Source organism: Gymnodraco acuticeps, unplaced genomic scaffold, assembly GCF_902827175.1.
Source record: "Gymnodraco acuticeps unplaced genomic scaffold, fGymAcu1.1, whole genome shotgun sequence".
Lineage (NCBI taxonomy): Eukaryota > Metazoa > Chordata > Actinopteri > Perciformes > Bathydraconidae > Gymnodraco > Gymnodraco acuticeps.
This window is the reverse complement of record NW_022991180.1, coordinates 966188-993371: the sequence shown is the minus strand read 5'-3', so window position 1 is coordinate 993371 and position 27184 is coordinate 966188. Positions and strand designations below refer to the sequence as shown.

Here is a 27184-nt window from a genome sequence, read left to right as displayed (position 1 = left end):
CCGATAATTTTCGGTGGCCGAATATTCGGTGCATCCCTAGTTTTTATCAATCCATATTTAGACTTTTCTTTGTGTAAAAGTTACCATTGCCTCCCTCTACACAACATATTTATCAAAGTGCACAGAAGGCAATGATAATAAGATAAACAATCACATGAATGTATGTGGGACGATGCCAGTCTATGAAAATGTTTTTTTTTACAGTTATACAAGATATATCTCTATATGGGTTAATGAAAAACACACCTGCTTACACTACACTGATAAACATGAAGTGAGCACACAATTCATTAACATCGCTAGCTACAAGAAATTTAAAAGCACATTTTTTTGGTTGAATGACAAGGCAATATGAGAAGTCTTTGTCTCTGACGTCAAACATAAAATAACACAAAAAGGGATCCCTTTATGATGTCAGGATGTGGTGAACACCTGATGGAGGACAACGTAAAGAAGATGTAGTCCAAAGCATTTAAAGTGCAGAGGTTAAAAACTGATTTACACCAGACTGGCACAGCGCGTTTAAAACACAGCATAGATGAACAAAAATATACTTGAACAAAACATCTTTGGACAGTTCCTCCGTGTGTGTGTGTGTGTGTGTGTGTGTGTGTCCTTGCCCTCATGTCCTCTTTCAGACCGGCAGGTGGTGAGGCCAAGTGAGTTTTAACGTCTGAAATAAACAGCTACAAATTAAGAAGAGGGACTTGATCGTGGTTCTGTCCGAAAAGTTAAAAAGTGATAAAAATCCAGATGTTGGATGGAGGTCAGTCCGATGGGAGTCTTGTCTGTGACATGGGAACGTCTGGTGATAAAGCATTAAGAACAGACATGATGGTGTCTCTGTCAGAGTTGAGACAGGTAGTAGGCTGTGTGTGTGTGTGTGTGTGTGTGTGTGTGTGTGTGTGTGTGTGTGTGTGTGTGTGTGTGTGTGTGTGTGTGTGTGTGTGTGTGTGTGTGTGTGTGTGTGTGTGTGTGTGTGTGTGGTGTGTGTGTGTGTGTGGTGTGTGTGGCTCTGCGTTCTTTTTGTCTCCTCCCTTCGTCTAGAACAGCTGGATCATGGACTCCCGAGACTTGCCCACTCCGATCCACTTGACTGAGGAAACAGAGAAGCAGAGCAAGGTGTTGATTTGGGTTTTGTTGTTTTGCCACAGGGGTGTGTGTGTGTGTGTGTGTGTGTGTGTGTGTGTGTGTGTGTGTGTGTGTGTGTGTGTGTGTGTGTGTGTGTGTGTGTGTGTGTGTGTGTGTGTGTGTGTGTGTGTGTGTGTGTGTGTGTGTGTGTGTAGATTTACAGGATCAAGAAACCAGGTTACACAGGTTATCTGCGTATAAAAGGGGAGCCAGGATTCTTAATTCAAAAATCATCTAAAATAGCTTTTAGCTTTCAAAAGCAAGAGCAGGGTTGAAGATGCAACCAGTGTTTTCTCTGCCTACTCAGCTGCACCTTTCGAGACTTTGTGAACACACACAAGTCAGAGATAACAGATCTGGAACATTCTACAGCTTCCTTTAAGTAAAAGCAACAATTTATTCTGTAAATCGTTAACAGAAGAATTACAGGAGTCAGATTTTTTCAGTTGTGGACACTTATTTCGATGTCTAGAGCAGGGGTTCCCAACCTTTTTCACCCAGGGCCCCCCCCAAATGACTCCTGTTGGAATTTGCGACCCCCCAAAACGTTGAAACTTTAATTATCGCTGTTGCCGATCTGCCCCCCTGCCCAATCTGTACTGCGCATGTGCGAGATGGTCTGCCATACTGGACAACTCAGATCGGGCAGTGACAGCCGTGCCTGGTAACAGCGGACACACACACACACACACACACACACACACACACACACACACACACACACACACACACACACACACACACACACACACACACACCACACACACACACACACACACACACACACACACACACACACACACACACACACACACACACACACACACACACACACACACACACACCACACACACACACACACACACACACCACACACACACACACACACACACACACACACACCACACACACACACACACACACACACACCACACACACCACACACACACACACACACACCACCCACACACACACCCACACACACCACACACCACACACCCACACACAGCAGTAATTAAAGTTTAAAAGTCTCAAAATGCTACAACTACTGTCACAAACTGGATGAATGTGAAGTATTTTGTTAAAGGAGGATGAAAGCGTAATTAAGAAGCACTATTAGAGTGACTTTGATGGTTATTGGACTCAGGATTAATTTATTTGGATTCCCGCTGTATGAAGAAATTAAAGGACGGCGCAAGTGGAAACAATTCACAAAGGGATTAAACTGTTTAAAACACGTGCTCAAAGTAAGCCGGATTTTGGCGATGTGTTTATGTGGATTCAAAAATCGTAAATAATCTACAAAATGGAGGAGACCGATCTGATCGGAGCAACTGTGACAAATAATCCAACTGAAACCGACACGAGCAGAAGAAAAAAGAAAAATATTAATAATATATAGAAAAAATGATACATTTCTGTCTTTGTATGCTTTTATTAGCTACTAACTTGCAAATGTATGCATCATATTTATTTCAAATGTCGAAGAACAGGACACTTCAAAAGAATAGACTATGTCTGATAAAAAAAATGGTAATATGGTGGCATAGGCCTGTATAAAACAAAAATGAAAAACTGGCATATTAAGCAGGTAAATCAAATGCTTGTCTGCCATGGAACAGGTAGCAGAGAGAAGACGAGGTTCAAGTAGGTTCATTCAGCCAGGGATGGAATGTCCGGTGTAATGTGAGTGACAGCCAGTCTAAAGTCGTTGTGAACGTCCAGTGTGTTGCGTGCTTTTGTTTTGATGGCAACAAGTGTGCTGAAGGCTGTTTCTGATAGATATGTCGTACTGAATGGGAGTATAATCCTGGTCGTGGCATGCAGTGAGAGCTTTGGAGCGAGGCTTGGTCCTTTGACAATCCAAAACGTTTTAAATCCTTTTTCCTGGAAGTATTTCTTTGACAGCGAGTCAGCTTGGATGTCGGTGAGCTCATCTTCGCAATCCAGGTATTCCACATCCTCAACTTTGGCAATAAAGGGATCTAAAACCCACAATTCCTTGGAGACATACTCGTCTATGTCAGCGAACCGTGATTGCATTTCCGTTTGCAGTGCGTTCATATGGCGGATGAACTCGCGACGTACAGACACAGGCACCGTTTCAGGATTGTTTTGGGATTGTTTCAGCAGTAGTGGAAACTGTTGCAGCTCCCCCCTCTCCATTTTCCCGACCCTGTACTCCAGTTTGCGCACAAATGCATCGAGCGCCTCTTTACATTGGAGAATGTTGGACTCCACGCTTGTTTCATTGTAGAGACTGAAGATGTCGGCCAGGTATGCTGTTTTAATCCAGAATGACTCAGTCACTTGCTCTGACAGTGCGTGGTTACGAGTTTGTAGAAACTCTTCAATTTTTTCCTTCAGTTCTACAAAGCGTGCCAGCACTCGGCCGCGTGAGAGCCAGCGCACCTCAGTGTGCAGGAGGAGGGTTTGGTGCGCTTCATCCTCGCACAAGTCTGCGAATAGACGCTTGTTGGTGGGGCGACCTTTGATGAAATTGACTATTTTAACAGTTGAGAGTGTTTCTCTGAGGTCTTCTGACAGTTTCTTGCTGGCCAGGGCCTGGCGATGTAGCCTATCACACAGTGAAATATTGTGCAGTGTGGGGCCTTTTCTTTCAAGCGACTGTTAAATCCCTTGTTTTTCCCCATCATTGAGGCAGCTCGGTCTGTGCAACATGCAACTAAATTCTCATAGGAAAGATTGTGGGATGAGAGGTAAGAATCCACTGCAGTAAAAATGTCCTCACCCCGGGTGGTAGTGGTAAAGTTGACTGACATAAGAATGTCCTGCTTCAAATCTTCCCTACCGATATATTGCACATAAACGATCAGCACAGCCTCGTCTGCTACAGTTGTGGTTTCAAATGGCCCCTTTCCAAGCTTTTCGAGCAGCTGCAGCTTGCAGTTACTTGCCATCTTGTCAATTCTGTCTTTCACCGTATTGTTTGACAGTGGTACAGTTTTTAGCTTCTCCGCCACCTGCAGGCCGCAGTTTCTCAACCATCTTAATGCAAGCTGGCTTAATGAGCTGCTGTTTTCTTTGACTTTGCTATTAAAAGTGCACATTCAAAAGAGGCCTCGGTGGCCTTCTGTGCATCGCTGCCAGCCCTAACAAACGCTGTTCTAATATCCATTGGCTTGTTTGCCTTTGCAAGGTGTTGTTTCTTTATGAAAAAGTCCCGATCACGCCCGACTGTTTCTGGGTGCATGGTCTGTTGGTGTCTCTTCATTTTGCAGGGTTTCATGCTGTCGTTGGCTAGCTTCTCTCTGCATATCACACACTCTGGGCGGGTTTTGTCCGTTCCCTCCATGAAACTGAAGTTAAGATAGCTCTCTAGGTAGGTCCTCATTTTCTTTTTGATTGCAGATGAGCTGTCATCTCCTTTACGTTTTTCAGACATTTTTAGAAAAAAATATTCACCTTATGAAGTCGGTTGCTAGCTAGCAAGCGCAGCAAACTGTTATTATTATGAAAGCTGACACAGTAACGTCAATGTTGGCGCGAATCAGAGGAGTATCAGATGACCCAAGGGGGTCGCGCCCCCCAGGTTGGGAACCACTGGTCTAGAGGCCACTTTGAGTTTATTCAAGTATTTGATGGACTTGTACTTATCACTTAAAACATCACTTTGTAATCATGTCTTCTTTCATCTCCCTCTCTTTGCGGTCACAGCAATGCTTTACCTGTCTGCAATCTTTTGTCATGCACATGCCTACATCAATAAGTACTCATTCAATAAGAAAACCCTTTTAATGTAGTTTGCCTTGTGATCCAGCAGAGGGCGATCCTGAAACTCACCATCAGCTTGACCTGTTGCACGCCGTAATTACTGCTCATTTTCAAGTTTACATATTTGTATTTTGTGCCTTTGCATGTCTCCATGCTTTAATGTTCAAAAAGCTCTTTATTGTTCTCATACTGCCTGAACTGCAGCACCTCTTTTCACCCTCTGTCTGAAACCAGATGCACAAAGCCTATATAACACACTACAGGAAAGGGACATAAAATACACACCGTTTTCACACACACATGTAAATATATCCAATATGTTTATATGACCCAATATGTATGTATGTTCATTTTAATTAATTTCTTATTTTATAGTTATTTTATCATTTTTAATTTTAAATTGTATCTTTAATTGTATTAACCTGTGTGAATCTGTGCTGTCCTGTTTTTCATTCTTACCCTGTTGCTGTTAAACTACTCCACGGGGATTAGTAAAGGTCCATCTTATCTTATCTCATCTCTTAAACCCCAAAAAGCATTAATCAATTATTTACTTCTAATAAATGTGAAACCGTACCAGGCACTCCGACATGCTCCTCGATGAAGCCGACGTATTTCCGGGCGTTCTCAGGCAGATCGTCGAAGCTCCTCACTTGCGAGATGTCGCTCTTCCAGCCGGGCAGCGTCTCATACTGGACGTCCACATGCTGCAGCACCTCCTGATTGGCTGGCACAGAATCGAGGAGGAGGAGGAGGAGGAGGAGGAGGAGGAGGAGGAGGAGGAGGAGGAGGAGGAGGAGGAGGAGGAGGAGGAGGAGGAGGAGGAGGAGTAATATCACACCATTAGCTTTACAGGAGACCGCAATCAAGCAGCTATGATAACAGATCAATATGTTGCTGCCTTGAAATGGAGCTCTCTATAAATAACAGTTCTGACGGGAAGAGGCGATGTTCGACAGATTCCACTGAACAAAGAGACACATTAACTTGTTCATGATGACATTAGTCAGATCTGATGTCACATTTCATAAACAGTGTCAGAAGGGATTTGTTATGTTTGGAGTCCAATGTTCAACTCTTTTCAGCCTTGTGTTTTTCAGTCTTATCTTAATTCTGTCAACTTTTCTTTCAATGTCTGCATGTGCACACGGCCCTGCAGTCTCATGCTCTTTTACTTAAATGGGTGGAGCGTCTTATCTGCAGATGAAATGGTGCAGCTTCAATTGACTAAGACAATGGGTTTCGTTGTTTTAAGAACAAAGACACTAGACTTTTTTTAGGACCTTTCACAAAAACTAATTTAAGAGCAAATGTAAGATGTGAAATGTTAATGAGTAAGGCCCCTTCTTCCTCTCTGGATTTGAACTGTATTTGAACATTTACAGAAGCAGTAATCATTCACAAACCGGCTCACCTGGAAAAGTAGGTATAGTTTGGTTGTCGACTTTGTACGATACGCCCACTTTGATCTCTTCAAACATGTCAAGTATGTCCAGTTTGGTGAGGGCTATACTGTCGAAGGGACATAAGGAAACAGGAAGGTTATAAGACAAAGGAGCCGTTTACTTACTAACAAACTTATTGGCATCTTGCCTTAAAATAAGTGAACAAGACCAATTTGTTCTCAGTTTTAACAAATCAAACAAAACTAGTGAAACTGTATTTAAAAGAAATATGTATTGCAAAAATACAGTTTTTGGATTATTGTTCACATTTACTCCTATGATTGTCTATTAAATGCTTTGTCAGAAACATTTCCATATTCATGGTAACAATCATAAAAATACAAAAATGAAAACAATGCACGGTGAACTCACGCGGTGAAGCCGTTAATCATGTGTGCATATTTGATGAGCACCAGATCCAGCCAACCACATCGCCTCTTCCTGCCCGTGGTCACGCCCACCTCCTTCCCACGAGTCTGCAGCAGCTCTCCGATCTCCTGAAAACAAAAAAAACCGCTGTTTTTGTTAATGTTACAATAATTAAATCAGATATTCTCACATATTTTACTTTAATTGCTTACTGCGATTTGTCCATATTGCCAAGCTATGTACTGTGCATGTCTAAGGCATCTGAGTTAAACTTAGTTGTAAACCGAGTGCGGATATACTGTCCGTCTTTGTAGGAAAAATCCATTTAAATATCTAGTTTGCATCTGTATGGGTGGTATGGTACTGTGTTGAAAACGTTTTCTCTCAGTGATTGTGCTGTTATGTTAAATGTTTGTTGTTTGTTTTTCATGTATTGTGTCTTGATATTTGTCTATGTTGATGTTACACATGGAGCTGCTGTGATGCAAGTCAAATTTCAGACTTGATCTGACCAATAAAGTATTATCGTATCGTATAGTATTTGTGTATCCTCTCACATTGATCTGCTCTGAGGGGAACGCTCCGATGCCCACTCGGGTGGTGTACGCCTTGACTACCCCGTAAACCTCCCCCACGTTCTGGGGCGGCATCCCGAGGCCCGTGCACACGCCCCCCACCGTGCAGTTTGACGACGTCACGAACGGGTACGTCCCTGCAAGACATGAGGAGGGAAGGCTGGTCAAACTGAGATACAGGCTAAACAAACATGCAGCGGAAAGAAGTGGGAAGATTTGTGAAGACGAGAGGATTTCAAAGTCTGACAGTGTGGACAAACAAAAGTGAGACACAGTATATTTATATCACACTAGACATCGCTCTGCACTCTGTGTTGCACTTCTGGTTAGAGGCTAACTGCATGTCGTTGTCTTAGTACTTGTACTCTGTGCAAAGACAATAAAGTTGAATCTAATCTAAGAATCATTATTTACAGCCTTACTATATATATATATTTTTTTTTTTTAAACAGTTCAACAAGAAATACAAAATATGTATTAATAATTATTCTTTGTCTTTCTTCTATTGGGTAGATAATCCTTCTCTCAATGTTTGACTACGTTTCCCATAATGCTTTTGGGTAATGTTCGCAAATTGTCATTGGGTAAATATTTTTGTAAACGCATCAACAGTAGACCCTGCAATATTGTCACAGTATCGATATCAAGTATTTGGTCAAAAATATTGCCCAGCCCTGAGGAAGGCTTGTCTTTAACATACCAGAAAAGTATATTTTGACAAATGTCGGTTCAGCTGGTTTGCATACATCAAACCGATTAAAGGTGGGGTAGGTAATTCACTTCAGAAACACTTTTTGTTATATTCCATGGAATGCTCTTAACATCCCGATAGCAATGAATATATGAAATGCTTTGACAATAAATACATAAAAGAATGTCATCTGTTGAAGCCGTGGCGCTGTAAAAAGCACGACCAATTATCTGAGCCGGCCTGGCTAAAATATCTGGATGGCCTACCTGCCTGTCAGCCTTCTATCTCGTACACAAACTTATCTCGTGCCCTCATTGGTCATGTGTGCGTTTGTGTGTGTTGGAGGAGGGGCTCTGTGAGGAAGTCTGAAGGAAGAGGCAGATTTTTCCCGGTTGTGTACTTTCAAATTCTAGTGCACTCGTGCTGGTTTCTCCACTCTTACCTACCCTACCTTTAAGTAAGCATTCACACCAGAGCTACACATCACACCCCATTGGACTAATACCTGTAGACAGACTTGCTGATTCATGACAAAAGCAGAGAGTTCACTCAATCTCATGAAGATTCCCCAAATTCTCAGCTGTGACTTTTCTGTCTAGCATTTCCGTCTTTAGTCTAAGCAGACCCCAGGATGTGCCTGAGGTGATAACCACTCACAGACTCACACAGATATTCAACAGAAAAGGTGTGGGTCAGGAATTAAGATTTAGTTTCCACACCTCATTCCTGGTTAACCGCTCAGTGTTCAGAGAGATGTTGTGTAATTAAAGAGGAACAGGTTGAGCAGCTGCAGTCAAAATGCCCTTTAAGTTAAACTAATAAAACACACTGATGTCCGACATGCTCCAAGTCAAGATAAGATGTTTGCAAAGACATTAGCTTCACGTGAAATGGGGGAAATAAAGTTAAGGCTTGATGCTAGTGCGACTTTTGCCACATTTTCTAATCCTGTATAAATACAGCGCGTCAGAGAGAGGTAGTTTGTCTCTCAGTGTGCTGGACACCCTGATACCACCAGAGTTATTACAAGCGTGCTGTTTTGATAATAACCAGAGTTGATCTCCACTGAAATGTAATCTGCTTTGTGGCGTCACTGCTCTCAGTAATCACATGTTGCAGTGACATACATCTGGAAGATTAGTATGTTAAGTGTTATTATTATTCAAAAGACGAACATTTGTTCATGTTTGTGTTTCTGCTGTGCATGTGATAGTATCTAATCATGAAATACAGTGTGGTCTTATGTAGTTTTCATCTTCAGTAAAAGGAAGTTTGTTTTGTCCTAAATTCTGAGTTTCTATGTTGCATTTTTCTATGATTTGAATAACTTTTTACATTGTATTATTCTTTAAGAGGTTGACTCTGAAACGTACCCAAAAACTCAAAATGAAAAATAGCCTCTTTGGTTTCTAGTGTATTTGCAGTAATGTGCACTGTGCTTGTTAAATAAACGATGACTGTGGTTCTGAGTGACCGAAGGACAGAGTGCTGATTCAGACGCCGTGGTGCTCATGCACAGTCAGGTGGCATTAAGTGGCTGAACTGTGAGCGTGCACGTGAAGCACGTCGGTGACAGTTAGTAAACTTACCATCATCCCTAGTGTGAGCTTCCAGCAGGCTTTTGTAAAGAGCACAAAGCTCAAGAGTTTCAGTATCAACGGGTCACTTTAGATGCACTGAACAGCGCTTAGCAGTTAGAAAACAACATTTACCCTTCAGAGAAAAAGGTTAGCACGAAGTATACACAAGTTAAAGGGCACCTATTATGCAAAATGATCTTTTTTCATGTCTCTTCTACATCAACATGTGCCCCCTCTGTGTAAAGACATTCTGAAAGTTTCAGCAAAAAAGATTCTCTCTCTTTTTGTCCTGATCCATTTATATAAAAACCTGTCTGAAAATGAGCTGATCTGATTTTGGCCACTTTATGATGTCATAACGATGTTTTGGCTTGTGTAACTGTTACGGCTGCTGCCTTCCTGGTCGTCTTGATTGTGTTAAGCTGTGTTATATGCAAATGAGCTGTGCGGTTGCCCTGACGTCATTGGCTGCCATCTCCTGGTCCGCCCCCTGAAGATTGTGATTGGAGCACGCCGGGCCCGACGCACTCCAATCGCAGCGCACAGCCGGCGAGCACCTGCTGGAGATGACTACAAAGCCTGGAGACAATCATCACTCTGGAGGCTCTGTGATGTGGGACAGACGCCTCTCGCTAGTGGCTAGTTTGTGTGTGAATGTGTTAAACAGTAGGTTAACTTGTGTGGTCCGTGTTGATCAGTATTATTGTGATTAGATGTGTCTCGATTAGTTTAGTGTTGTGTGATTGTTGTCCTTTGCCTCAGCTGTGTTTTCTTACAGCTTCCCTTTTTAGACTGTACCACTTTGACAGTGAGCGGTTTTAGTTACTATTTAGTTTATTATCTATTTCTTTGTATGTACACAGGCTCCTTTTTGTTAGAGTCCTTCCTTTGTTTGTTTCTTAGTTAAGTCGGCGCCCTTTTGTTTGTTCAGGCTGTGTGCCTTCCATTTTGTTTCACCCTGTTATAATAAAGCCATTTATAATTATTACCAATTCCATTCTGGTGTATGTTGATTTCCTCTACCCTAGAGGGGGACGTAACAGTAACCATTAGCCAATCAGCAACCAAGGTAACCCCCCCCCCCACCTTATCACCTGAATCTCCTCCTAGAGCACCATTGTGTTCTTTTTAACCAAATCTCTCAGAGGGGCGTGGGGAGGGGCTCCTTATTTTCATCTAAAGTAACAGACAGAGAATCAGCACTTTGGAAACAGGGCTGAAACAGAGGGGGTTATGGGTAATGCTGCAATGATCTGTTTGGTGTTTCAGACAAACACTTCAGAGACATGTTCTGTATATATCTGAGACCTATAATATATTGATGAAAAACAGTATAATAGGGGACCTTTAACACTAAGTTGTTAATCGTTGCACGTGCACACACACACACACACACAGTGCTGTACTGACCGAAGTCGATGTCCAGCAGGGCTGCGTTGGCTCCTTCCACCAGGATGGTCTTGGGAGGGCCGTGCAGAGCCTCGTACATGTAATGCACCCCGTCCCTCACCATGGGCTTCACCCGCGACACATACTCCTAAAAATCACACGTCATATTAATGCAAGACGGACAAATGTAGGTATTGTGAAATAAATGTTAATTATTTATCTTTATTACCTTTAACCTGAGAAGCTCTCCCTCTATGTCAATCACTAGTGTGGGGTACATAGCCTTGTACTGGTGAGCCAACACTTTATACCTGTAACAAGCAAAGTTTGTGATTCATTTGAACTGTTATAACAGTTACATAATGTTGCCATAGGATGAGAAACACAGGAAGGTCACCAACACCACATCTTGCAATTTTTTGTGCAAAACATTCCTCTCAACCCCAAGCCCCAGAAACTAAACACTTATTATTTTGTGTGTCTGAAGAACCGATAAGGCACATTAACCAGTAATGTAAAATGTTATCTCTTTTATTGCTATACAATAAGGTGTTTATTTGAACTAGTCAGTGAAGTTCCAACCCAAAAGTTAGTCGGCCATCAAAGAGAATGACATTTTGGTGGAGGAAAGGAGGAGTAACAACAGACCATATTTTGGCCATGTTCAATCCTGCCTAAAATAAAAAAAGCAGAAGGCTCCAGAAAGAAATGGGCTTAACTTTTAATTTCAAAATTGCAACATCAGGCCAGAAAACATGAACGAATTAGACAACTTTGTAATTTGAGAGCTTTATTTCCACTAAAGAAAATAAGGTAGGTTGCATGACAATTTTGCAAAGTTTTAAAATCTGGTCTTGAAGAATTATCATAAGTTGTGCAGTGTTTGAGTGTGTGTTAAGTCTTCAAACTTTTGATTTAGAACAATGAAACCCCCTTTGTGTAACACAGTTTTTTCTTTCGGTCTGAACACCCGCTTTGACTCGGGTTCTTTGAAAGAAATGATCAGAGTTTGAGTTTCTAAAAAAACGTTCCTAGAAATATGTCTTGAATTCAAACAAGCTATACAACTGGAGCTTGATTGTACTTTGAAATGCAGGTAAGGTTTCTGCAGTTCCTCAGTTAATAAGAAACTCAGCTAAGGAAATGGACTGCAGTTACAGTACTCACACCCTCATTTGACCTAAGATAGATCATACCTACACTGTAGCTACCGGTATGCACAAATGACAATAAAAGCATTGAAACTTGAATCATTGCCCAAAGTTTTTGTCGTTGACACAGTGCAGTTAAACTATGATACAGATTTCATCAAAACCCTGTCCTATTGGCTCAGACCTTTCAGAGAACGTGGTGAAGTCGGCCAGCAGGTCACAGATCCTCAGGCCGCTGCGAGCCGCCTTGGCCGAGTACACCGGACCAATCCCCTTCTTCGTTGTCCCGAGGCTTGACGGGGACGAAAGAGAGGAGGGAGGAGAATAGTAGAAGCATTACCATGTGAGCTTAAAGGTCACCTTTTATGCAAAATACACTTTTTCATGTATTTGTATACATCAGCATGTGTCCCCTCTGTGTAAAGAGATTCTGAAAGTTTCAGGAAAAAAGATTCTCTCACTTTTTGTCCTGATCCATTTATATAAAAACCAGTCTGAAAATGAGCTGATCAGATTTTGGCCACTTTGTGATGTCATAACGATTTTTTGGCTTGTGTAACCATTAGCCAATCAGCAACCAAGGTAACCCCCCCCCACCTTATCACCTGAATCTCCTCCTAGAGCACCATTGTGTTCTTTTTAACCAGATATCTCTCAGAGGGGTGTGGGGAGGGGCTCCTTATTTTCATCTAAAGTAACAGACAGAGAATCAGCACTTTGGAAACAGGGCTGAAACAGAGGGGATTATGGGTAATGCTGCAATGATCTGCTTGGTGTTTTGAGCCAAACACTTCAGAGACATGTTCTGTATATATCTGAGACCTATAATATATTGATGAAAAAGAGTATAATCGGGGACCTTTAACACAACATTTAATCATGTTAGTCAGCACAACTGTTGTGAAACTCTTAATACTTTCAGGCAAAGTCATTATTGTGAAATGAGTGTATTTTGGAGCTTGTGAAGAGATAATTTAAGACGATACAGAATCTATGGTGGACCAGCCATGTTTGAGTGAAAATATTTTTACTTGCAGTAAATCATAGATAACAAAAGAGACAACTGTTGATTTGTATTTGAATAGTCCAATGATGACACTACAAAAAGCAGAGTTTCCACCGTCATTAGGCTTTTTTCTGCATCTCTACATACTTGAGCAGACATCAGAGAGACACAACTCGAATAAGATGTTAAAATAGAAACATTTAAATATGACAAACTCTACAAGCAGCTCTTGTAACTCGGCCTAATATCTCGGCCTCCATTTGCTTATCCTACAAGCAAACTACAGAACTGAAATAGATCCTCTGTGGTTATCGCGTTTCATCATTAGCCGATGTTTAACATGCAGTATCCAATAACCAAAGCGACATTTACCTCTAAGTATATATATAGTAAAAGTACTCCGCAGCTGTGACTATTACATTAAAAACATCATCAGTGTTAATATGCATGCTCAATGCATACAAAGCATTTCACTGTAGGAGCTGCTCCAGGTGCAGCTGTATTACTTTATTTTATATTAATTAGTTATGTAGTTAAACCGATTTGAATTGATTGTTCATTTCATTTTCTTATCATAATATACACAGACTTTAATTCTGTATATATAGTGACAGGTTTACATCTGCTTTTGTTTGAGTTAATGTTTCAAAATGTTCTTTCACTATGACTAGATGTATTCTTATGAGTTTGTTTGTTTTGTTTGTTTGTTTGTAGCATCAATACTGAACATTTCCCCTTTGTGTTCCCAGTGTTGAGATAAACTCTGGCTCAACAACGTGTGATCCGACTGTGACTTCACGTGACTTGACGCGTGGAGATGTTTGAAATCCACCAGCCGGTCAGAGCAATCTGCTGAAAGCCTATAATGACCCTGCTATTAAGGCACCCTGAGGAACATGCATCTACTCCCTCACACACACAAACAAATACACACAGAGAAACACACACACTTTCTGGCTGGTTGTTTGGGGCTTTGGTTCCTGAGCTGGTTAAGACCTTATTGAGCTTAATACTGTGAAGACTCCACAACATACCATTCACTGCGCAGGCTAATTTATTATTATAATATAATCGTTTTACAAATAGTGTTTGTTGAATACCTGTTTTTGTCTTTAAACCATAACTATATGAAATCCTTGTATGTTTATTAAGAGTCTCGTGGTATGCTTGCTAACAGGAAATTGTGGGGGTTTTTTGTGTCTGGATGACACGCTGCTGTTTAGAAACACCACCTGCTGCAGGGCTGCTACGCTCTGCCTGACCTCTGACCTTTCCTGGGATTCCTGCAGGCAGAGCTGAGATAATGTTCATGTGTGCCACTGTGGAAAGACATTTCTGTACACATGGACGTGAAAATGACTGAAGGAGGACATGTCGTTTCTCTTAAATCTCACTTAAGAATTTCATGTATTATAGAGGATAATAATATGTTAACATGGACAGGTATCTATATTGAGTGTTTCAACTTTGGCTGTTACGTTTTTTGTACTAAAATGACTAGTGGTGCACGATAATTATCGGCCCGATAATTATCGGTCCGATATTAGGAATTATGACATCATCCCGATAAACCCGATAAAAGTATTAATAGCCCCGATAATATACAATATATTTTTTAGGTAAAAAAAAGAAAGAAATACTGTGGTGTGGGTGGATTGGGATGAGGGGCGCTTGTTTTTCACTCGGGTCCTCCCGTTTTGCCAGTACTGTGGTATTAGTGGTTTAGGAAGAGGGGAGTTTTTCACAAATCCAGCGCTCCCTAACTCATGCCTGGCTGTGACGTAAATGGTGTGCAGCCGTGAAGCCAGGACAGTAAACAAACATGTCGTCGGTAGTATGGGACTATTTCAAAGTTTCAGAGTTAGATAGTTCGCTTGCTATTTGTATTAACAAATGCAGAAGTTCCACGAGGAGGGAAAAAGGCAACGAGCTATAATACTTCCAACCTGATTAGTCACCTGAAACATCGCCATCGCTACGATGTTGTGTTAAAAGCGTACGAAGACGCCTGCGCTGCTAAACTAGCGGCGAATCCAAAGCCAGCTGCAAAGGCACCGGGGCTTTTACCTATCGACGAGGCTTTTGAAAAAGGCAAGAACTTTATTTGGGAAAATAAATATGGTCACTTTGAAGAGTCAAAACTGTTCTTGGCTTTGTTTTGTTCATAGTAGTAATGCTCATGTCATTTACTCACTACTAGTCTTTTTTTTACCACCAGGTGTGCAAAAACTACAGGTACATTTAATATATATATATATATTATATTATTATCGATTATCGGTATCGGTATCGGTCTTGAGAAGCAGGAAGTTATCGGTATCGGTTTCAAAAAACCAATATCGTGCATCCCTAGAAATTACTGTAGCAGAATAGTGATATTTTCATAAATGGAGTTTAATTATCATTCGCTCACACTCTGTAAGGTTGGTGTCTAAGAGCCAACAATGTTGTTTTAATTGAGAATGCAAACAAAACGCAAACTACGGCTGATGCTATTAACTTAGAACATAGCATACATCACATTTAACAAATTAATTTGGACAATTCTATGTTAATTGTGAAGCCTTAGTGTATAATGTGTGGAACACTGTTGCTCTGTCAACAATAAAATGTACAAATCTAAAATCATCCAGACAAAGAAATGGATCTTACTTAAATTCACATCAGAGGAAAGATAATACAGCTGAAATAAATGCTTTAACGATTCAAACAACAACAAAAAGCATTTTTTGACAATCCATGAGTTGTTTTTCTCTTCAGTCAAAATACAAGGAGGCTCACAGTGTGGGCAGTTACTCATGAGATTAGAAATAAGAGACACAACTATTGCGACAGAAAAAAGATTCTAACCTCCATGTTTGATGGTGTGTGTGTGTGTGTGTGTGCGTGCGTGTGTGTAGCTATTTTTAAAGCTACAGGTTTCTTACTTCTTGCCTGCTTGCTCTTGTCTTTGCTGTTCCTGAACAATGTCAACAGCTTGATGGAAGTCAAACACTGCAGAGGAGGAAGAAAGGGCACACACACTTCACACACTCCTCAGAGTTGGCAGGGCTCACACTTCCACACACACACCTTTTTGCATGCAAACATCATTCACACAGAGGACTCACCAATGTGTGCTCTGTCGGAGATGATCAGCCTCTTCTCCCAGTCTTTTAGACCTGCACACACACACACACACACACACACACACACACACACACACACACACACACACACACACACACACACACACACACACACACACACACACACACACACACACACACACACACACACACACACACACACACACACACACACACACACACACACACACACACACACACACACACACACACACACACACACACACACACACACACACACACACGTTGAGTCTCCAAAAGCTAAAGGCACACTTTTGTTTTGTAACTTTTTCATTTAAAAACAACTCACCTTTTCCTTTGAGTTCGTTTTTTTCTGCCTCTTCAAACAGGCCTGGCAGGTGGATCACGACACCGTTGCCTGAGGTTAAAATAAATAAACTGTTAAGTTCAGTCTCTGTTTGAAGAGAGCTAGATGAAACTGACTCTCCTTGGGACAGTGCAACACTTAGAAATATCCGGTTGATATTCTGGGCTCTCTCAATGAAAACATCCTCCCCTCTGTCATGAACCTTGGAGTGACTTTCGATAGCGCTTTTAAATTTGATAAGCAGGTCAGCAGCGTAGTCAAATCCTGCTTTTTTTTATTTATTTTTTTTAAATAAGATTATTGGCCAAGACCAAGTCGTTTTTATCTTTTAAAGACCTAGAAAGGGTTATTAACACCTTTGTTACCTCGAGACTGGATTACTGCAATGCTCTGTATGTGGGTATGGACCAGGCCTCAATTAGACGCCTGCAGCTAGTCCAAACGCAGCTGCACGTCTTCTGACTGGCCACAAAAAGCGTGACCACATCACCCCAATTCTGGCCTCACTACACTGGCTTCCAATTCGGTTCCGAATTAATTTTAAAATCCTTTTATTTGTTTTTAAAGCACTAAATGGGCTGGCTCCTGCCTATATAGCCGATCTCCTCCATCGCTACACCCCAGCCAGAGCTTTAAGGTCTGCTGACCAGCTGCTGCTGATAGTGCCCAAGACCAGGTTCAAAACCCGAGGGCACCGAGCCTTCGCAGCAGCTGGCCCCAGGCTCTGGAATACTCTGCCCCTCCATGTGTGGTCGGCCCAGACACTAGGGTTTTAAATCCTCACCCAAGACACACTTCTTCTCTCTGGCCTTCTAGTCAGAGCGGAGTATGACACCTGACTATTCCCTGTGTTTTTGTTTTTTATATTTCTGTTTTATATTATTGTCTTTTATTGTGATTGTAGTCAATTGTATTACATGTACAGCACTTTGGCTCGACCAAAAATCGCTTTTAAATGTGCTATATAAATACAACTTGATTTGATTTGAGAAATGATCAATGCTCCTTTGTTCTTCTGTGTAACCGAGAAATAAATAAGTTTGTCTGTAAGCACTATCAAGTAACACCAATAATACTAAATAATGTGTAGTTGCTGCAGTACTCTGTTTTAAAAGAAAACTAAGTGGAGTTATCAATTGCTTTATAAAAACTAAATCCTTTCGCAACTTTAAATGGACAGCAGTGAGAATAAAATGCCAGAAATGCTCTCCATTTAACCATAAAACTCTACAGAGGGACTACCCTCCTGGATAGATCAATGTGCATAACATGAGTGATCTGATCATGTGGACGCACTTGCATTTTTAACATGAACAGCTGGCAAAAAGTGGAGACTTCTATAAAAACAAAAAATAAATATGGCTTTCATTGAATTAGTTTTTTGTACTATTGGTCCCATATCTGTTTGTGGGGCAAGTGCTCAAGAACACACCAGACACACTGAGCTGAAAGACTTTCTGAGTGTGTGTGCCAGCATAACGCATTAATGTAGATAGAAAAAAGAGCATTAATGTGATTGGATATTGACGGATCATACAGCTCCACAGAGTAAGAGTGCAGATCAGATGCGTTTTGGGGGGGGGGGGGGCTGGAGGCCAAGAAGTAAGAGCAAGACACCATTAGCTAATGAAGTTACTGCAGATGAGTGGATGTGATGCAGTCTGGCTCTGATCCAACACCACTCTCACTGAAGCAGCATCAACATGGAGCTCCTGCTGCGCGGCTAAAAGCAGTCGATCAATTCATAGAGAAAACAGCCAGGAAAAATGCCCTTGGAACGAGAGTCCGTGGGTAATTGTGTACGAGCAAAGCTTTTACTCGGTCACTTGCATCCTTCTCTTATTGTATTTATTTGACATGTATATATAGTTCACTTCTCCTTTCCATTACTTGCACATTTGTCACTTGCAACATCCTCTGCTATTTTATATAATGTATGTTATCTTCTTCTTGCAGTGTTTTATTATTGTTTACTTCTTCTTTATATTGATGTTGCATTGTTGGAGGAGAATGGGACTTAAGATTTGTATTGCCATAACTAAACTGTAGCTACTGTGCACATGACAATAAAGCCTTTGAATCTTTAAAACCGCAAGTCCTTCCTTCCTGTAGCGGTCAGACTATATAACCACCACGGCCCCTAGTAGACCCCCACACACACACAACATCACAGACCATAACACCCCTTGTTGTTAAATACCAACTATGTGCAATATATATATATATATATATAAATGCCGTTAATTACTGTGCAACATATACCTGGCTGCTAAATCTTCAGAACTGTTACAGATGCTTCTTTAACATTAAGCTGTCTTTGGCTCTTTTCTGCTGTAACAAATGTACATTCCCCCTCTGTGGGACGAATAAAGGTATTCTGATTCTGATTGAAGGGTGTGTGCACGTCAGTAAGTGTGTGTAGATCTAACCAATGCTGAGAGTGAATTGAAGTCTGCATTTGTGTGCGTTACACACCAATGAAGGCGGTGACCTTGGGGTTGATGATGCCGCTGGGCAGGAGGTGGAAGTCGTACTCCACCGAGTCCACCACCACTGTGTGTCCTGCGTTGTTGCCGCCCTGCAGACGAGACAGAGAGCGGTGAGACAAACAGAAACTCAGAGACACCTAATGGACGCTCTGAAACGTTGTTTAGCTGGACTGAAAGGCAGGCCGAATAGTTTGGCGAGTAGCAACAAGCATCACATACACACACTCGCCTCTGTTTGTTAGTGTGTGTGATGCTCTGTGCGGTTGCTTGGAGACTTCTGCTCACGATGCATTCAGATCTCGAGTGACATTCTCACTAAAGTGTAAACTTGCATGTCAGTAAAATGGACTGGTGTTATTGTGGATGAAGTGTTATGTAATAATGTTTTGGGACCAACATCAAGATCCTGTAAAGACTTGCTGCTCTTACATCAGAAACAAACTGCAGTTCACTCTTAAACTGCACCCTTTAAAGCCACCAGTCGCCATCAAAGTCGAACGAACATGATCATGTGCTGTTTGGCAATCCTCTGACAAACTATCCAGCCTTTTTTTTGCACAAATCAAGTCCAATCATAAACCACGGCTTTGACAGTCAATAGGCCACAAGATCATTTCTCTATTCTTAACCTAATCCTTTTTCTAGTAGTACTGCATGTTAAATTCTACGCTTTTAACGATGTTAACATATTATAATTAGCCTTTTTCCAAAAATAATTGTATCACTCATTGAATATAGCAGGAAAGAAAATGAAGAGCAGCTGATTGACCGAGTGCAGAATCGCTGTAGTTTAAATCTCCTTACAATGTTGTCAATTTTAGACAAAGGCTTATTATATTTACAGCCCTAATAACATTCATTTTCTGGTCTCAATATGTGTCTTGGCTGTTGTCGTTGTGATCGCTAAATTCGCTAGAAACACCGCTGTCATCAGGCTGGCAAGGGCTGTTCCATGCTCTGCTCAACCTCCCGGCGGGAGGCTCCCGCCTTCCCCAATGGACTCAGTAGCGCCCCCTGCTGCCGTGGAGCATGTGCATGAGCATGTGCATGTTACCACGGCGGAATATTACTTATATTCCGCCGTGAGAAGAAAAAGTTTTGTAGTTGTAAAAACAAGTTTTGTACTTGTAAAAAAAAGTGTTGTAGTTGTAAAAAAAAATTGTGAACTTGTAAAACCTATGCTGAATTTGTCTCTGAAACATGATTTATTAGAACAATGTTATACGTTTGTTTGATAGATACGTTTTTTCTTTGCAAAACTAAATGTATTAGTTTGTAGATGGTGTTTTGTATTTGCAAACCACATTGTGTTTGTTAGTGAATCATGAGGCATTTGTAAAACCTGTTTAGTTTGTTTGTGGAGTTATGGCAGGAAATTATCTCCATAGATTTAGCACAGCTGACAATGTAGATAAAGAGCAATGTGGAGCTAAGAAGGAGAACAGCGAGTCCTCGAACGGGAACAGTCTGCTCTGCTCGGCTCACAGTGAGATACTCCGCAGCTTACAGATGGAAAAGAAAGAGATGATGATATTAGCGGTGTCAAGAACACAAGCCAAGCTGAAGCAAAGAGGACTTATGCATGAAGGAAAGTATTGTAATATCTTTATTTTCTGCTGTGCAGATGCATGCGCTCGCTCCCCTGGGTGCCAATTGATCTCAGTGCGTCCTGTGACCTGTGGATGTAAATCAAGCCCAGCATGTGCTCCGAGCACACGGAGTTATTCCTGGCCACCGCAGCACCCTGAAGGTGGAGAGGGGGAACAGATGCATCGCCTTTTTAGATACTTTTATGATCCATCCCATCCCCCCACAGAACCTAACCCTGGTTCTCCTAGTGTCCCGTGATCGGCCTCTTATTTCCATCATGAGAAACTCTACTTTTATGACACTCCTGCTACTGTGCTGTGGTCTGTGTGCTGCTGTATTATTATCACTGAGTATACACTCTGAGATTACTACAAGAGGTCATAAAGACTTGAGTGGAGTCAGGTGAGATTCCTCCTGACCTCAATCATTTCCAAGCACAATATACTTTAAGGAGACATAATAACATGCTCATTGTCCATATTATAACTTTACTATTATAGTTTCTTTGATTCCTCCTCTGTTGCTCTTCCTACATTTGTGTTACAGATAACTGGCAGAGACCTTCAGACTAAAACCATGTAACCTATCTGTTTAAATGTAAATAAAAGAAGTTTGAGCATAAAACCAAAGATTTTACTTTCAATCGTGCTTGGATGTGGGGAATTGTGACCCCCATAATACGGTAAGTAGAATGGCTATGAGTTGACAAAAAAGTATGGACAAATAAAGGAGGGGTTTAGCATGACATCTGAATGACAGGCTGAGTTTCCGGGTTGGTGTTAAAGGTCCATGTTATCTGATCTGGACCTGTGACCCTTTTTATATTGATGAGTATTTTTAAGATTCAGCCAGAAAACTCTGCTCATTATTTTAGTAAATATAGTTTTTTTATAAAAGTTTAAGCTCTCACATTCAGGAACAGTTTAAATAAACAGACCTTAAATGTTAACCAAACTGTGTGACTTTTTTTCCTTCATAATTGTGAAATCTGCACATTTGCCCTGGTTGTCGATGAAATGTAAGAACATATTGAAACATGTCCATTTCCCACAGACCAGAGCGCCTTATCCAAATGTGTTGTTTAGTCCAACAGCACAACACTTTATTTAAAACTTTAATTAAATATTTTAATTTACAATCAAGTAATTTACACTGCAAGAACCAAAAATGCGTTTACAATTTTGTATAAAAAAATAAAGAATCGTTTGATAAATAATATAGTTGCTGATTAAATGTCTGTCTATTGAGTAATAGTAAGAGTAAGATGCAGTCCAATGAAGTCTGATGCAGCTTAAGTTCTCTACAGACCTTACTTGTGTCAAAGATCACAATCAGACATTGGTTGAATGTTTGTTTATTAGTAAACACATGTTGTGTATAAAGTTGTCTCCGAGCAGCAGGGAGCCATGGAGAGAACAGAAAACACCTCCTGGATACGTTTATGGTCTCAATGTCAAATCCTGATTGTCTGCAACCACCTGTACTTTTTAATTGTTGGTTTTAACATGACGAGAAAGCACTTGTGTCACTCAACTCCTGGAGGTATGCAGGATTTCTGTTAGACAGGTTTTGACTTCTGTGCATGTGAACCCTTCCATTAACCATTTTAACTGTTGGAAGATCTTGTGCACACAACATCTATTTAACAACATGTACAGTGAAAGGGTGAACAGACAGTTTGACAGCCACACCTTGGTTTCAGTACACAGCTCTGTAGCAACCGCAGGGAGTGCATCGAATTTGTGCTAAATAATTTTTGATACAAGTCAGTGTGTCTTGTCCTGGCAAAACAAAAGGGTGTTCCTCAACGTCTTGGTGTCTAAATGTTGTATAGGGATTTTTCACCATTTATATAAATTCTTAAGTGGTAAAAAGTGGTCTTCAATCAGACCTAATAGATCATGGGAATGGCCATAATATTGTACTATCATAATTTTCTTAGCCATGAAACACTTCTGCTTTTATGTTAATGTGTTCATTAATTATTATTTATGACAAATGTATGACTAGAGTAGCTTGGTAGCAGAGTTTAATATTAAAATGAACCTTCAGGATCAGATTTAGCTGATAATGTCTATGTGGCAAATATTGTTGACCTTTTATCTACCGCCATCTTCTGTCGCCACCCCTACCCTTCTAAAAATGAATTGGGTTGATTTTACAGACCAGGCCTGACAAATGTACCAACTTGGCTTCAGTCTCAAGATGCCGATTATTTTCTCTACCAATCAATTCAATGTTTTTGACTCCAAAGTCAGGTTGATGGTGAAAAGTGGTCATAAATCTAGAGCCCAAGGCGACATTTTCAATGTCCTTGTTTTTCCCAGCTACAAACAAAATCAATGTACAAACATAAGAGACAAAGAAAAGCAGAAATAATGTTCACATTTGACAAACTACCGCCAGAAAATGTAACGTTGCTGGTTAATGTAATCGACTCGATCTAAAATATTTGTATTAATATCGTATTGATTTAACTGTACAGACCTCAGTGCTGTGTGGACAGTAAACTAACTGAGGTAATAAATGAGACAAGGTGAATTATTGTGGTCCTTTATTTGGCTCCTTTTTCAATGCAATGAATAGGTCTTTACGCATGATAGATATTGAAAGTATGAAAGGGTCACTAGTTTCCACACATTTATAATTCTCATTTGTCAATAGAAATCTGTAGCTAGAAAAACAGAACACTTTTCTAATGGGTTTTCTGTTTTGAATGTTTTATTTCAAATGATTAGCTGTGAATGAAGCCACAGCTTGCATTAATGTTTGGAATTGTCAGACCATTTAAGCCACATTTGACTTTGAATTGAGTATGTTGGAGCTTAAAGGCTAATTATCAAGATTTAGCACCATGTACTTGTTGAAGCATGATATGTATATTCAATATTCCTGCCGTGCGTCTCCGGGGGTTTGTTTTTCTGGTAGCACACCCCCTAAGTTTAACCCGCTCTTTCCTTTCTTGTAACCCCAACTGTAACTTATAGGAACGCCGAAGAAACACCAAGCAACCCTGCTGGCAAAGCTTATTCTAAAAAAAAAGATCAACTGCTCCAACAGCCCAACAACCATAAACACGCACGCACCATAACATATGGGGGAGTGCCAGAAAGCGGTTTATTTTTACACGTCTCCTGCTTGACAGGACTGCTGGAACAAGAAGCTGTGAGGCTTCGGAGAATCTTTGTTATGGCAACTCGTTATCAACAGGCACAACTAATAGAACACAGATTTACGAGCAATCACAAGATAAGAAAGATATGGAGATGGGTTTAAGTTATGGTAAGATATGAGCTTTTCTCGTAGATAATTCGGTATCAGTGTATTTCAAGTATAGCTCAAATAAATTGTAGTAAAAAATGCCAAAGATAACTTCAAAAATGGTCTCTTTTACATAGTTTCTCCGTCAAAGAGCACTGACGACATGAAAAATTGCCTCTTTACTAGCCAATAAAAAGGCAAAAGTGAGCGAGCTTTTATATTCAGATTTTATTCTCAGTTTGCCAAGTCTCTCACTTCAGTATAAACACAGACTTTAGAGCAGGCAAAGTGTCAACAAAAACAACTGAGAGGGTTTGAAGTGTATTCAACAAAAAGTACTCTGCATTGTTGTGCTAAAACACAGCAGTCATGTTTCACACGTTTTGTTCCCAAGACGCTTGTTACTACCAACACAAAAAAAGAGTTATTCATTAAAGTTGAGCCAGGTTGACTGAATGCAGTGACACACATCAGCACATCGTAGACCAGTAGACTCAAATACGACCTCCACACTCCTCTACAGGCTGGCTGGACTTCAGCTTTCTTAAAAGAGGAGGTTTAAAAACTGTCACCTAAGTCACAACACAGACAACTAAAGCGCTCGAGGCAACAGTAGACCAGCAACTCTGGTTCTGCAAGGTAGAATTCATGTTTTTGTCAACGGAGTCTGGTAGTTTTATAGAGAGCATAGAGAAACTCCCTCTGAAGGGAACTTTGGGATTTTAGCCTCTGCAGACCATTTCAAAATGCACAAAAACTTGTATTACACACTACAGGAAAGTGAAAACCCCCCAAAACATAATAGGTCCTCTTTAAGGTTCCCATTGGAGCGGGCTGTCTGACAGCAAGGTAAAGCGGTGGTGACAATATTCTAAATATAGTGTACATTTAAACTGATATGGATTTTTCCAGGTGGCTAAAATACATTTGCGGCAGCCACTATCTGCAGCAGTTTATTGGCTTGCTTCTGTGCTGATACCGTCTCTACACTGAGGTCATGCTGACAGCTATAATACACTGACTATGGATAAGTACAACACCTCTTAAATTACATTACATTACATTGCATTTAGCTGACGCTTTTATCCAAAGCGACTTACAATAAGTGCATTCGACCAAGAAGATACAAACTTGAAGAAAACAGAATCATATAGGTACATCAGGTTTCATAGAGCCAAACATTTCAAGTGCTACTCAACTGGTTTTAGATAAGCCAGTCCTTTATTAGTATATAAGTTCTTTGTTAGTCATTTTATTGCTCGAAGTGGAGTCGAAAGAGATGAGTTTTCAGTCTGCGCCGCAAGACGTGTAAGCTTTCTGCTGTCCTGATGTCAATGGGGAGCTCATTCCACCATTTTGGAGCCAGGATAGCAAATCCACGTGTTTTTGCTGATGGGAAATTGGGTCCCCTTCGCAGTGCGGGTGCAGCGAGCCGTTTGGCTGATGCAGAGCGGAGTGCACGTGCTGGGGTGTACGGTTTAACCATGTCCTGAATTATCCTTTTAGTATGTTGTTCAAGACCAACACAAAACAAGGGACCAGTCCTTCATCAACCGCTTTTCCTGACTGTCTACCAGAGACTTAATCTTCCCAGTCAACAGTGGGCAAAGGGTTGAGTTAGCCCGGCCCATGACATCATTTCAGCGTCTCTAAACCACCAGTTTTGCATGAGAAAACTAGACTGCATGCAAATTCAACATCACAAAGTGCCAGGAGTCAAACCACACTGAGCCAACGTGCCAGAGATAAAGCCAAGTGGAGGGGTTGCATGGATGTCATTAAAACACACAGCTTGATAAGATAAAACAACAACAACAACAACAACAACAACAACGTCATTGTGCTGAAATAGCCAGAATCAGAATTCCTTTACTTGTCTCACAACTGGGAAATGTACGGTATTACAACAGCAAGAGTAAAGTGCAGATTAAGTAAGAAGAAGAAGTGAAGGTGAATAACAACTTGCTGCACAATCACATCTCTTTATACTTACATCTGTTAAACAGGGAGCCTCTCAGTCACAACTACGCACGTTTTAAAACACCCCTTATATCCTGATAATAATTGGTTCGTTCATCTTGACAAAGTTCAAAATATGTTGTCAACAGATTATGTATGTTGTCTGGTTTTGCACCATGTCCCCTCCCAGCATGTCCAAAATGATCAGGTGGTGCATGTATGGGCAGGTCTAAAAACCACAGTGTGTAGTGTTTACCGAGGAAGTGACGCCTGCAGGGAGGAACATTTCAGAGGAATTCACAGGGCAATTTAGGGCTATTTTGACCCCCGATGTTTGAGTTTTAAAGGCATTGTTATAACAATGACAACATGTCCACCCCTAAATTGTGATTAATGGTGCAAATAGCCTGAATTACGGGGCAATTTTGCCCTTTACCCTCTAAAATGATTCTGACACTGAACCAAGACTACACAAAGCAGAGAGAGCAATAATCGGAAGAATTGACACTGAACATTTTTGACAAAGCATTTTGTGATTTAGCTTTTTCCCTGACCAGTCAAAAAACGAATTTGTCATCTGACTAACACCATAATATCTGATTAATTCGCACAACTTTTATGTAGATAAAGCAGCATTCAGCTCAAGGTAAAAACCAGGATAATGCTTTGACTAACACCACAGATGACACAGTATAAAATGAAACATCAGCTCCCATGCAGAGTGAATAAAAGCCTGCAGCCAACAGTATTGGAGTCCCTTTGCTAGCTCTCTGACGCACCAATGGAGAGCACCACAGCCCGGTCAGAAGGGATGCACCTGGTCACTTTAGTTGGCCAAAGGTGCCTGCAGGATTTAGTCATGTGCACGCGACAGGAGTCATGATCACAGACATTAAAATGTGTCAGAGGAGCTCAAAGCAGCTAGCAGGGATTCAAGGTGACATTAGCAAAACATTGAGCAGATTCAGAAGACAGTGAATGAGATGCTCGCTATCTACTATGAGCATGATCTCAAATTTAAGAGAGGGGTAACCAGATTAATGCATGACAAGTAAATGCATCATGAAGGTAGTTGTATGAGTGGGGACCAACCTGACATCTGCACACCATATCCGCGTTTTGTGCCAGAAGATCCACAACTTTCCCTTTCCCCTCGTCGCCCCACTGAGCTCCGAGCACCACGCTGACCCTGTTGCCCACGGCCGGCCTCAGTGCCCGGTCAGTCGGGCTGTCGCCACCGTTTTTGGCCCCGGAGGTTTCCTGACTCTCCCACATGCTGCTGCTCGCTGCCTGACTACACTTGTGCGCCTTTTCGCACCGTGCTGCTGCACCAAAGATAAGTCTCCTCCTTCTTCTA

At 41.1% G+C, this 27184-nt stretch overlaps 1 protein-coding gene across 1 annotated transcript; it reads right to left on the bottom strand.

Annotated features, from left to right (window-relative positions):
- Nucleotides 1–390: 390 nt before the first annotated feature.
- On the bottom strand, nucleotides 391–27184 carry adss2 (adenylosuccinate synthase 2). Its single transcript, XM_034237885.1, has 13 exons — nucleotides 26920–27184; nucleotides 19004–19106; nucleotides 16511–16579; nucleotides 16183–16233; nucleotides 16000–16066; nucleotides 12251–12358; nucleotides 11145–11226; nucleotides 10937–11063; nucleotides 7238–7392; nucleotides 6684–6808; nucleotides 6281–6378; nucleotides 5444–5593; nucleotides 391–1096 (listed from the first exon to the last, which is right to left on the bottom strand). The coding sequence occupies exons 1-13, from the start codon at nucleotides 27100–27102 to the stop codon at nucleotides 1044–1046; spliced, it is 1371 nt and encodes a 456-aa protein (XP_034093776.1). The 5' UTR covers nucleotides 27103–27184; the 3' UTR covers nucleotides 391–1043.

What these genes read in the sequence shown, in the direction of transcription:
- adss2 (XM_034237885.1), bottom strand. Translation starts at nt 27,102, where the DNA reads ATGTGGGAGAGTCAGGAAACCTCCGGGGCCAAAAACGGTGGCGACAGC. An exon ending in TCCCCTCAGAGCAGATCAAT is followed by an intron (nt 6,809 to 7,237) that starts GTGAGAGGATAC and finishes TTTTGTTTTCAG; the next exon opens with GAGATCGGAGAGCTGCTGCA. An exon ending in GGAGCATGTCGGAGTGCCTG is followed by an intron (nt 1,097 to 5,443) that starts GTACGGTTTCAC and finishes CTGTTTCCTCAG; the next exon opens with TCAAGTGGATCGGAGTGGGC.